We start from the raw sequence: 13580 nt of genomic DNA, 5'->3' as shown, positions 1-13580 counted from the left end.
TTCTGTTTTTACAAAGTGTTTTTTATCAGTTTTACTGAGGTTTTTAATCTGTGGTGTTAAATACACCGGCCAGCAGAGGGGGAAGAGCCAGCTTTTAAATATTGTGTTGTCAGGCTAAAGTGGCGGTATGCGAGCTGGAAGAGGAAGGGTGGAGGAGGGGGTTACCCTTGACCCACTACCAGTGTGTGTGGGAAGCCGCAAATAAAGTTTGATTTCAAAAATAAAAAACGTCTTTCTTTCTTTCTTTCTTTCTTTCTTTCTTTCTTTCTTTCTTTCTTTCTTTCTTTTCTGTATTCAGATTCTGATTTGCACAGATATTTACGAACACATATGTATGAACTTGGTCGCGAACTACAGAACGCCTACAGATTTCGTGTAACAGGAAGTTCTCTCCGCCCTCAGCTGATCTCAGCAACTTTCCAGACGTGGCGCAGTTAATCGGGAACCTGCCTCGTATATTATTGTCAAAATGGAAGCGATTCCTGCTTGTTTTTAACCAGTCGACCGCGGCCTGAGGTAAGCTGCTCACAGTTGATGTTAACTTGTGATGACTGACTAAATATGTCGGCTGCTTGCGTGGTTGTTCTGTGATGTGGTTTACGTTCACTGCCTGGGCTTCACTTCCTGTGTTGACTGGCTGGATGTGTAACATGAGGTAACATGAAATACACAGATGTGTCAGAAGTATACACGTCCTGTACTCAAGTAGAACGATACTTGGAGAAAGTAGAAGTACTGATTCTATTTCTTTACTCAAGTCAAGCATATGGGCTCAAAGTAAAAGTGAAAGTCCCTATGAAGGACATTTTCACTAGTTAATTTTACGGGTGAATAGCGGCCCGATGTAACGGTAAAGTTAATAACGTTGTTACACCGTCACTTAACATTACAGTTGAACCACATATAGTGAATTCGGGTAATGTGGGACGCGCCTGATCCCCAGTGTCTAGTTTCCTGTCATCGGGGATGTATTCCGGGAAACAGGGGTGGCAGGTTGCCAGGTTTTCTCGAGATAAACTCTTGAGTTTCTCCCTATCTGTCCACACCCTTTGCCTGAATCTGAACCAACTCTGTTCTTCGTTCTTCTTTTGTGCATGTTGGAGAGCACCTATATCAAAAGTAATTAATTTTACATTTCGCTATTTCCACTCGAACACTTGAACCCCTCAGTAGTGAGTGTCGCTAACCATTACACCACAGTGTTAAACGGCTCGTATGGAAAGAATATCATCAACTTTTAGATCAATCGACTCTTTCATTCAGTCATATGCATTAAGTCAGGCAGTAATTGTCTGCCATGCACACACACACACTCACACACACTACTGAGAATCTGGTCAAGGGTATTTCTTTAAAGTGTATTTATTGTATCAGGATGCAGCAGCAGAGACCAGGCTCCCCTGGACCTGGACTCAACTGTGTGCCCAGGTCCAAGTCTATGGATGACCTTGAAAACTTTAAAGGTGAACAAGCTGATGGAAGGTAAGAATAGAAGCTCTCCTTAGAGCAGGGGTCTGCAACCTTTACCACCAAAAGAGCAATGTTTGGCCCCTCTCCCACTATAAATAATACAAATAATTTAAATAAATAAAATTCCCCTTCGAGCCACAAAACCTTTTTGACCCAATAACATTTTATATATGTTGCATTTCTGAAAGTACATAGCTACAAAAATAAAACTGTTGATATTTTTATTGCTGTTTTGACATTTTAGCAAAAGAAAATACCAAACTGTTGAAAAAAAAAAAAACACTGGCATGTGTAGTCCTACTTAGAAATATAAATATGAAAAAAATTACTATGCAGGCCTCTTTGATAAGCTCACTGTGAAATAAATAATACATATAGCTGCAGCCTAATAGCTTTAAGAAGAGTCAACATAAAACTGCCGCCTCTGGTTTAAAGTTGTTAACATATCGCTGTTCTCCTACTGGTGAAGTGAAGGAGGCGTCCCAGACATGGCGTCGATTGTCATCTACTAGGGATGCAACAATACAGTTCTTGGGTTACGGTTTTGGTTCTGTTTCGGTACATATTTTGTGCAAAAGGAGAGAAAAAAAAATGGTATTTACGGTATATATTCAAACATTTTTTCTTTATTTTGCGTATAAGCTAAGATTATTTTTTACATTCAGACACATTCAAGTGTACTGTATAATAAAATAAATAAATATGTTAAAAAATGCAATACAAAAAATGCAAAAGTGCTTCTTAGCTTTGACGACTGGTATAGGATAAAAGGGGGAAAACCATTTGAAAAGTAAATGTACCTATTTGAAATATGTACATATTTAAAACATAAAATCACACTTATAAATAAATATACCAGTAAACATAAAGTCACCGTTTTAAATAAACATATCTGTACTTCAGTAGCCTATGACTTTAATACAGGGGATGGTTTTGAAGTACTGCTCTTCATCTCCACTCCGACATATAACGGACCGCCACAGTGAGATAACTCTCTGTTACCTGACTCCAACTCTCCGTGGTCAGTGCTCGGCTCTGTGATTTAGCCAGTTCCACATCAATGCCTTTCGGTTGTTTTATAGAAGTCGGGAATTACGTTTTTGCTGAAAAGTGTAATAAAACCATGGATTCATTATGGTTCTTGTCTGAGCTGCTGTGTAGAATCAGAGTATTACAGTCTGAACCAGGTATTAAAGTAGCTGTCAGATTAGGCCTGTTCGATTAATCGCGATTATAAAGTCTGAACCAGGTATTAAAGTAGCTGTCAGATTAGGCCTGTTCGATATAATCGCAATTATATAGTTAGGACGATGTTAAAAACGTGAAAATCGTAAAATCGATTCTGTTCTGCACTTTATTCATTCATTTTTGTTTAATGGACACACCTTAAGATACATGTGAAAGTGAGGTTTTTCTCTTAATCCCAAAGGGATTTTCGTGTTTTTGTTTACAAGAGCTCGACAAGAAGATAACATGGAGAAAAGCCAGATGGCAAAAGTTAATTAATTGTTTTTTATATTAATCCCTTGAGGGATTTTTTGTTTAATAAGAGCAAGGTTTGCACTCAAATCCCAATGGGGAAATTATTTGCAAAATGTTCAATAAAAAGCAGCATATTTGAAATAATTTCTTTGCCTTTTGTCATTTCACAAAATACTTGTAATCGAAAATCGGATTTTGAGAGAAGAAAATTGGGATTGCAGCAATATAATGATAAGCAGAGCAAAGTGATTAATGAAGCTTAACTAGTGAGAATTAAATTGTATTTTATTTATTGTATCAGGATGCAGAAGCAGTTACCAGACTCCCCTGGACCTGGACCCAGCTGTGTGTCCTTCAAGAGTGACCATTCTATGAAGCCCCCTCTTGGCTTCAAAGCTGCTGATGGAAGGTAAGCATTGAAACTATACTCTCCTTAGAGGATGAATCCGGTCTAGACCAGCCCCTTAGTCTTTTCACAAGTCATAACTCCGATTCCCCATCATTGTCACACAATAAGGTTCTAATGCAACAGAAATGTTGTTCACTGCTCCAGTTAATAGGACGGACCTTAGATACGACTTGGCAACTGGAGATATTTCAAGTCCGCTTAGCTCATTAAACAATTGGCTCAGCTATGAACCACAAAGCTAACATTATGCTAGCGAAACTCAGCGGCACTAAGATGAGTGTTCACATGTCCACAACGTGGTCTCATTTGACACGGATCCATTTATAGTATTGATCCTGACGATTCTCAGAACTCATCAATATAATGATAAACAGAGCAAACTGATTAATGAAGCTTAACTAGTGAGAATCTTAAATTGTATGTATTGTATCAGGATGCAGAAGCAGATACCAGACTCCCCTGGACCTGGACCCAGCTGTGTGTCCTTAAAGAGTGACCATTCTATGAAGCCCCCTCTTGCCTTCAAAGCTGCTGATGGAAGGTAAGCATTGAAACTATACTCTCCTTAGAGGATGAATCCGGTCTAGACCATCCCCTTAAACAATAACTCAGAGTCCTCCAGCCCTGAATCCTGCAACCCATTAGGTCTTCTGAGCCAAGATGATATGAGAGAGAGACAGTGTCGTGTTTCACTGAAGCTCTCACAGAAAGGACCAATTAAATCCTCTTTAACTGGGATTTAACTACAAAATAGTAAATAAACAATCAAACCTTATAGACAGTAAGGAAAAAACCTTTTGAAAGAAAAGACTCAAAGACACCGAGAAAAGTTAAGTCAGAGAGACGCTAATGTGGCTAACATGAAGGCTAATGACATGGAGGAGTAGTGGGGAGGCTAAGCTAAGGTAAGAACAAAAATACTCCAAACCAAATGACACCAAACTCGAGCACTGTTTTCCTCTCACTCAAGGGAGGTTGTAGATTAGCAAAAAACTCTTTATTTTAGATTTACCGTAACTGATAATGCCCGAGGAGGTGTCTATTATCAGGAGTTAATGGACTATGTGAAGGTCAGAACCATCAGACACCCAGTGGAGATCTTGCAACCAAAATGTAAAGTCTTTTCACAAGTCATAACTCTGTTTCCCCATCATTGTCACACAATAAGGTTCTAATGCAACGTAAATGTTGTTCACTGCTCCAATTAATAGGACGGGCCTTAGATACGACTTGGCAACGGGAGATATTTCAAGTCCGCTTAGCTCATTGAACAATTGGCTCAGCTATGAACCACAAAGCTAACATTATGCTAGCAAAACTCAGCAGCACTAAGATGAGTGTTCACATGTCCACAACGTGGTCTCATTTGACACAGATCCATTTATAGTATTGATCCTGACGATTCTCAGAACTCATCAATATAATGATAAACAGAGCAAACTGATTAATGAAGCTTAACTAGTGAGAATCTTAAATTGTTTGTATGGTATCAGGATGCAGATGCAGATACCAGACTCCCCTGGACCTGGACCCAGCTGTGTGTCCTTAAAGAGTGACCATTCTATGAAGCCCCCTCTTGGCTTCAAAGCTGCTGATGGAAGGTAAGCATTGAAACTATACTCTCCTTAGAGGATGAATCAGGTCTAGACCAGCCCCTTAAACAATAACTCAGAGTCCTCCAGCCCTGAATCCTGCAACCCGTTAGGTCTTCTGAGCCAAGATGATATGAGAGAGAGACAGTGTCGTGCTTCACTGAAGCTCTCATAGAAAGGACCAATTAAATCCTCTTTAACTGGGATTAAACTACAAAATAATAAATAAACAATCAAACCTTATAGACAGTATGGAAAAAAACCTTTTGAAAGAAAAGACTCATAGACACCAACAAAAGTTAAGTCAGAGAGACGCTAATGTGGCTAACATGAAGGCTAATGACATGGAGGAGTATGGGGAGGCTAAGCTAAGGTAAGAACAAAAATACTCCAAACCAAATGACACCAAACTCAAGCACTGTCTTCCTCTCACTCAAGGGAGGTTGTAGATTAGCAAAAAACTCTTATTTTAGATTTACCGTAACCGATAATGCCTGAGGAGGTGTCTATTATCAGGAGTTAATGGACTATGTGAAGGCCAGAACCATCCGACACCCAGTGGAGATCTTGCAACCAAAATGTAAAGTCTTTTCACAAGTCATAACTCCATTTCCCCATCATTGTCACCCAATAAGGTTCTAATGCAACTGAAACATTCACCGCTCCAATTAATAGGACGGACCTTAGATACGACTTGGCAACTGGAGATATTTCAAGTCCGCTTAGCTCATAGAACAATTGGCTCAGCTATGAACCACAAAGCTAACATTATGCTAGCAAAACTCAGCAGCACTAAGATGAGTGTTCACATTTGACACAGATCCATTTATAGTATTGATCCTGACGATTCTCTGAACTCATCAATATAATGATAAACAGAGCAAACTGATTAATGAAGCTTAACTAGTGAGAATCTTAAATTGTATGTATTGTATCAGGATGCAGAAGCAGTTACCAGACTCCCCTGGACCTGGACCCAGCTGTGTGTCCTTAAAGAGTGACCATTCTATGAAGCCCCCTCTTGCCTTCAAAGCTGCTGATGGAAGGTAAGCATTGAAACTATACTCTCCTTAGAGGATGAATCCGGTCTAGACCATCCCCTTAGTCTTTTCACAAGTCATAACTCTGTTTCCCTATCATTGTCACACAATAAGGTTCTAATGCAACGGAAATGTTGTTCACTGCTCCAATTAATAGGACGGACCTTAGCTACGACTTGGCAACTGGAGATATTTCAAGTCCGCTTAGCTCATAGAACAATTGGCTCAGCTACGAACCACAAAGCTAACATTATGCTAGCAAAACTCAGCAGCACTAAGATGAGTTTTCACATATCCACAACGTGGTCTCATTTGACACAGATCCATTTATAGTATTGATGCTGACGATTCTCAGAACTCATCAATATAATGATAAACAGAGCAAACTGATTAATGAAGCTTAACTAGTGAAAATCTTAAATTGTTTGTATTGTATCAGGATGCAGAAGCAGATACCAGACTCCCCTGGACCTGGATCCAGCTGTGTGTCCATAGAGAGTGACCAGTCTATGGAGCCCCCTCTTGGCTTCAAAGCTGCTGATGGAAGGTAAGCATTGAAACTATACTCTCCTTAGAGGATGAATCAGGTCTAGACCAGCCCCTTAAACAATAACTCGGAGTCCTCCAGCCCTGAATCCTGCAGACGAGTTTGATCCAAACAGATAAAGCAATCTAGAAGAATCAGGAAGACACAACAGGTCAAAGTCCAGTAACAGGTAAAAAGGGAGAGCGAGACACATATCAGGTACTGGATCACGCCAGGATTCAGGTTTTCATGGGAAGCAAAGGGATAGGCAACATTGGAACTTCTTTTTTGTACTTGATGTACTGAACCACCAGGAAGTTGGTGTACATCTCTGCCAGGGTCTTTGGCAGCTGATTGTCATGTTGTTATCATTAGAGTAAACTTCAGTAAACTGTGTGCAGATTTGAGTCCTGAAATGTCTTTAAAGAGTCGCTAAACCCCAAAATCACTATTTTAAATATCTGAAAACCAATGTATCTGGTATTTAGTATTTTTGTTGGTGGATTCAGGTCCAGATCTTGACATTTATGTGCAAAGTATTTAAATATAAAATATGCATACAAATCTGCTCTCTACTGGTTGAAACTAAAATGCACCCTAGGTCATTTCGACCGTGACATCAAGCCAAATACCCCCTCAAAAGCAATTTTAGCGATGGTCAACATTGGTCAAGATAGGGCTATCAGCCGAATGGCTTAGTACTGGCGCGAATGGTACATTGTGTATATCTCGTAAATTACCCCACTAATAATGCATGGAATGTTACCAAACTTCTCCAGTAGTACACATAGGGTCTGTACTCACAAAACGAGGCATTTGAAAGTTTGTAAGTACACCAGGAGTTTATTTAAAAGAACACTAGCCTGATAGCTTCTATCCTCGGCTGCTAACGCTACCGCTGCGTCGATGCCACTTTCCATGTGTACCAAGTTGTTTGTCAAGCGAGTTTCACGCGAGAGTATGAAAAATTTTCACTGAATTTTTAGAAATGCTTTAGAAATTATCAGGTCGATACTTGTTGAGAAGAAAATTGACCAACTTCTCTCTTGATTTAATATCTCAGTTAAAATTACACACAGTTTATGCTCTCAATCCCTAGTTTGAAGTCGTCTTCAATCCAGCATGATGTTCATTTAGTAAATTATGGTCCATTTAGAGTCAAATAGACCATAAAGTAGGGAAGCCTTTAGGGGAGGGGCTACCTGGTGATTGACAGGTCGCTACCATGCTACCAATGCAGTTAGCTACTAAGATTACTTTAACACTTAGCTGTAAAGTTGACCTTGAATTATGAAGCTAACTTTGTTAGCAGCTTCACACCATTATCCAGATGGATCCAGATCCAGTAAGGTTGCAGCCTGTCACTCCAAAAATTCCAAGATGTCGACGGCCAAAATGCCGAACCCGAGGCTTCAAAACCGTAGTCCACAAACCATGACTACGTCCACTTCTGATATACAGATATATAGTTGTGGTTTAGTTATTGTTCAAACTTCTTTCTCCACAGAGATCGGCAGAATTCAGAGCATCAAAAACACCTGGACTCCATCTTTAAGGTGTGTACATGTACAAGCACACCTTTCACTATTAATGACATCAACTACAGATTCCATGCTAAACAGATTCTAGCAGTCTCTGTGCTGCTCAGACTGACAAATGAAGCCTATGTTGTGTTCTTTAGATTTCATGTTCAGTTTATCATTCTGTTCCAGCTGCTGGAGGAGAACATTGTCACTTTTGTGAAGAACGAGCTGAAGAATACGCAGAAGGTTCTGAGTTCAGATTCCCTAGAATGCTTGGAGAGTGAGGACGAGGAGTTGTTGGATGGTGAGGATGAAGAGCAGAGGAGGAGCAGCAGAGAGGCGTTTCAGAAGATCACACTGCACTTCCTGAGGAGTATGAAGCAGGAGGAGCTGGCTGACTGTCTGCAGAACAGTAAGAGGATTTTAACAGATTTAACATGGTGAAAAGTAATGGTTGGTAGATACTAACTTTTACTTCAATCATGTTACAAATATTTTTTTAAATGAAACTAAAATAACAAATACAATGAAATGTAAATACAGCGAAGATAATTCTTATAAACAACATTCATAATCAACATATGCAAATATTAAATCTCCTAAAAGGAGTGAAATAGATCCACCCACTTCTCCATAATTTAATCAATTCATCATCCGCTGTTAATCGTCAGCTGCCGATCATCAGCTGTCTCATTCTAATGACGTAGCTTAGTGAAAGTCCAGTCAGGTTCTCTGAGCACCGCGGACATCTTTCCCTAAATCCTGATGAGTTCATCTTTCTTTCCTTTTCTTTTCCTTTCTCCCCTTTCCACTTTATGACGTTTTCCCTCGAGTTTGAAGGAAAGTGGTGAGGAAAAGACATGAGGACATTGTTTGACTTTTCGACCTCAGCCATCATATTTCCATCCTTTTTTTTTGCCTTTGGCTTATAGTCAGTTTTGGTGAATTGTCCTTTCTCAACCAAACCAAAACTGCAAATTGACCCGATACAAGAGGCACTTTCTTTCTACTCTGGCACTCCACTGACTCACTGAGATTTGCAGCTGCACTGCAAAGGGTTGTATCCTTCCAGTTATGTTTGTGTTGTAAATGTCTTTTATTTTATTTTATGTTGACTTTATCAGGTGCACCTGATTGATTTTTGTCTCCAATAGTTATGATTTTTTTGTGCTATTGACAACATTGATAACATCCAGCCACTAGATGTCGCACTCGCACTCCCCCCTTTCATTGTATTCATGTCACAACACAGCTGTTGCTCGAAGCACATGTGCCCTCAATGGATTGCCAGTTCATTGCACAACATGCGTTTTCATGGTCAAGAGGAGTGACACTCAGACAGACTCAGTCATGTCAAGTGATTCATCTTTCGTGGCATGAATTCATTTTGCAACATGTAGCTACATTTGGGTTACTTTGTGTGGTGGTGTTAGGTACCGAAATGCCGCCCGCTTACCGTCAAACGCAATTTTTCCGTTTTTTTGTCGGAAAAATCCACTAACTGTGTTCATTTGTTGTTTATTCAGGAACCGTTGGGGCAGCGCATCAAAGTCAACTCAAGTCTAACCTCAAGAAGAAGTTCCAGTGTTTGTTTGAGGGCATCACTAAAGCAGGAAAGCCAACCCTACTGAATCAGGTCTACACGGAGCTCCACGTCACAGAGGGAGGGACTGCAGAGGTCAATGACCAACATGAGGTCAGACAGATTGAAACGGCATCCAGGAAACCAGCCAGATCAGAAACAACAATCAAAAAAGAAGACATCTTTAAAGGGATACCTGGAAGGGATGAACCAATCAGAACAGTGATGACAAAGGGAGTGGCTGGCATCGGGAAAACAGTGTTAACACAGAAGTTCACTCTGGACTGGGCTGAAGACAAAGCCAACCAGGAAATTCAGTTCATATTTCCATTCACTTTCAGAGAGCTGAATATGCTGAAAGAGAAGGAGTTCAGCTTGGTGGGACTCATTCATCACTTCTTCACTGAAACCAAAGGAATCTGCAGGTTTGAAGTGTTCCAGGTTGCGTTCATCTTTGACGGTCTGGACGAGTGTCGACTTCCTCTGGACTTCCACAACAACAAGATCCTGACTGATGTTACAGAGTCTGCCTTGGTGGATGTGCTGCTGACAAACCTCATCAAGGGGAAACTGCTTCCCTCTGCTCACGTTTGGATAACCTCAAGATCTGCAGCAGCCAATCTGATCCCTCCTGAGTGTGTTGACATGGTGACCGAGGTCAGAGGGTTCACCGACCCACAGAAAGAGGAGTACTTCAGGAAGAGGTTCAGAGATGAGGAGCAGGCCAACAAGATCATCGCCCACATCAAGACCTCACGAAGCCTCCACATCATGTGCCACATCCCGGTCTTCTGCTGGATCACTGATACAGTTCTGGAGGATGTGTTGAAGACCAGGGAGGGAGAAGAACTGCCAAAGACCCTGACCGACATGTACATCCACTTCCTGGTGGTTCAGTCCAAACTGAAGAAAGTCAAATATGATGGAGGAGCTGAGTCGGATCCACACTGGAGTCCAGATATGATTGAGTCTCTGGGAAAACTGGCTTTTGAGCAGCTGCAGAAAGGCAACCTGATCTTCTATGAATCCGACCTGACAGAGTGTGGCATGAATATCAGAGAAGCGTCAGTGTACTCAGGAGTGTTCACACAGATATTTAGAGAGGAGAGAGGACTGTACCAGGACCAGGTGTTCTGCTTCGTTCATCTGAGTGTTCAGGAGTTTCTGGCTGCTCTTCATGTCCATCTGACCTTCATCAACTCTGGTGTCAATCTGATGGCAGAAGAACACACAACCTCATTGTGGTCTATAGTCTCCAGAGACAAACCTAAACTAACACATCTGCACCAGAGAGCTGTGGACAAGGCCTTACAGAGTCCAAAGGGGCACCTGGACTTGTTCCTCCGCTTCCTTATGGGTCTTTCCCTCGAGACCAATCAGAAACACCTACGAGGTCTGATCACACAGACAGGAAGTAGCTCACAGACCAATCAGGAAACAGTCCAGTACATCCAGAAGAAGCTTGATGAGAATCTTTCTCCAGAGAGAAGCATCAATCTGTTCCACTGTCTGAATGAACTGAATGATTGTTCTCTGGTGGAGAAGATCCAACAGTCCCTGAAATCAGGACATCTCTCCCCCGATAAACTGTCTCCTGCTCAGTGGTCAGCTCTGGTCTTCATCTTACTGTCGTCAGAAGAATGTCTGGACGTGTTTGACCTGAAGGAATACTGTGCTTCAAAGGAGGCTCTCCTGAGGCTGCTGCCGGTGGTCCAAGCCTCCAACAAAGCTCTGTAAATAGATTTTTTTCATTCAGAAAACAACAAACCACCTTGGAATTACAAGGTTCTATCTGCATTTTGAACAATTTGATTAGTTTTCCCAAATGTATGCAATATATATACATATGGAACAAGTCTTTTTTCATACATAAGTGACACCCTAAACGTACAACATCAAAATCCTGAATTTCACTTCTAACCCCAATGCTGTTCACACCAAACACAAAGGGAATTTGTCACGTGGTGTGATTGCCTTCAAAATCAATGCAAAGCCACACATAGAAGCCAAGAGTGGGCAGCGCAAATGACAAGACATGTACAGGGCATGTACGTGTCAAAATGTGTTCTAATATTTTACCTTGAACAAGAAATTTGTGACGCTGTGTGTATCAGTGTTGAGATTCTCATTCTGTTGCCATGAGGCTATGAACTCAGACAGGATGCCGTTTGGTTTCCCACCATATCTGGGACTTCACAACATGTACACAGCAGCAATAGTGGTTAATTTAGCCAATAAGGATGAGATGAGCCCCGCCTCCTCTGTGGCACGTCTAGCATAAGTGACGTTACTAAACGGAAATTATTCCACAAATATAACCAATCAATCCCACAGTCAGACTTGCTCGACTTATGTTAGTCCGTTAGCTAATGCCAGGCAGTTTATGCTAGTTTCTTAATGTTAGTCTGGCAACTAATGCTCGCCAGTTTATGCTTGCTTCCTAAAATTAGCCTGGCTGCTAAAAATAGCCAGCTTGTCCTAGCTTTATTGCTAGGACAAGCTAGCCAGATAATGCTAACTTCCTATTTATTCCTAATATTGCCATACTAATCATAAGAAACCAGTGTTAGCTGGCTAGCATGGTAGCTAATAATGGAAATAAACTCCTTAGCAAGACTGAACTTGCCTGGCATTTGTCCTACTGTCTTTCACAAACCCTTGATCTTGAGGTTTCTTATAAGAGTCAGCAACATGACAAAGAAGCAGAACCAGATTGGTCTTCCTGTGTGCATTTGAGGTGCTGATAGGCTCACAAGTAGAACCTTATAGTACCAAGGCGGTTTGACTTTGGAACTAGAACTTTTTTGTTTCCTAAATAAAACACCTCACATAATGTTACTAAGTTGTCACATGATAAGAATATGTGAATAACTCAATGATGACAAAAATGTCAGGTCGAACCTCATCATTCCAAGGTGACAAACAATTGTTTTATCACAAATTTCTCATTCCTCTTCAGACTCGGTGGCTGTAACCTCTCAGTGTGCAGCTGTGAAGATCTATCCTCAGTTCTCAGCTCCCAGTCCTCCAGTCTAAGAGATCTGGACATGAGTAACAACGACCTGCAGGATTCAGGAGTGAAGCTGCTGTCTGATGGCCTGAAGAGTCAACACTGTCGACTGGAAACTCTCAGGTCAGATTCAACTACTTTGAGAAGTTTACCCATTAAGCTTTAAATGACCACGTTCACATGCATCAAATATGACCTGAAATTGAAAAAAAAGATCTTAGAAGCGGGAGAGGGTCCCGGGTTTGGGTTCCTTCTGTGTGGAGTTTGCATGTTCTCCCCGTGTGAGCGTGGGTTCTCGCCGGGTTCTCCGGCTTCCTCCCACAGTCCAAAGACATGCAGGATGGGGATAGGTTAGTTGATGCCTGTATAAATTGCCCGTAGAGAATGTGAGTGTGAATGGTTGTCTGTCTCTACATGTTGGCCCTGCAATGGACTGGCGTCCTGTCCAGGGTGTACCCTGCCTTCGCCTAATGTCAGCTGGTATCGGCTCCAGACCCCCCGCAACCCTGAATACAGGATAAAGTGGTATCTGATGGATGGACAGTTAGAACCTCATAATTGCAAGGTGACTAACAGTTGTTTGTTACTGTTTCTGATTCCTCTTCAGGCTCAGTGGCTGTAACCTCTCAGAGAGAAGCTGTGAATATCTGTCTTCAGTTCTCAGCTCCCAGTCCTCCAGTCTAAGAGTACTGGACTTGAGTAACAACGACCTGCAGGATTCAGGAGTGAGGCTGCTGTTTGCTGGCCTCAAGAGTCAACACTGTCGACTGGAAACTCTCAGGTCAGACTCAACTACTTTGAAAAGTTTATCCCTTAAGCTTTCGATTACTAAGTTTACATGCATCAAATATTCAGTTTTTTATTCTTATTCCTCAAGACACGTTTGCTACTAATCTGTTTACATGGCTGATGAAACATTGTTTCTGCTGACAATGACTTGCCAGAA

General features: G+C 41.3%; 1 protein-coding gene across 10 annotated transcripts in view; it reads left to right on the top strand.

Annotated features, from left to right (window-relative positions):
• The first annotated feature begins 380 nt into the window (after positions 1–380).
• The window catches only part of LOC311016561 (uncharacterized protein), a 35238-nt gene continuing 22038 nt past the window's right edge, over positions 381–13580 (top strand). For 8 of the 10 annotated variants that reach the window (XM_084014321.1, XM_084014325.1, XM_084014322.1 and 5 more), the window contains exons 1-12: positions 381–516; positions 1375–1482; positions 3254–3361; positions 3795–3902; positions 4855–4962; positions 5892–5999; positions 6433–6540; positions 8027–8075; positions 8232–8454; positions 9569–11357; positions 12584–12757; positions 13242–13415. In XM_084014321.1, the coding sequence (XP_083870447.1) occupies positions 1376–1482; positions 3254–3361; positions 3795–3902; positions 4855–4962; positions 5892–5999; positions 6433–6540; positions 8027–8075; positions 8232–8454; positions 9569–11357; positions 12584–12757; positions 13242–13415 (3056 nt within the window). In that variant the 5' untranslated portion in view covers positions 381–516; position 1375. The remainder of the gene's footprint in view (positions 517–1374; positions 1483–3253; positions 3362–3794; positions 3903–4854; positions 4963–5891; positions 6000–6432; positions 6541–8026; positions 8076–8231; positions 8455–9568; positions 11358–12583; positions 12758–13241; positions 13416–13580) is intronic. The other 2 variants (XM_084014324.1, XM_084014326.1) reach the window with 2 other exon arrangements.

The sequence above is a fragment of the Eutrigla gurnardus genome, assembly GCF_963514095.1.
Source record: "Eutrigla gurnardus genome assembly, chromosome: 7".
NCBI classification, from domain to species: Eukaryota; Metazoa; Chordata; class Actinopteri; order Perciformes; family Triglidae; genus Eutrigla; species Eutrigla gurnardus.
This window is presented reverse-complemented; position numbering and strand designations above follow the sequence as displayed.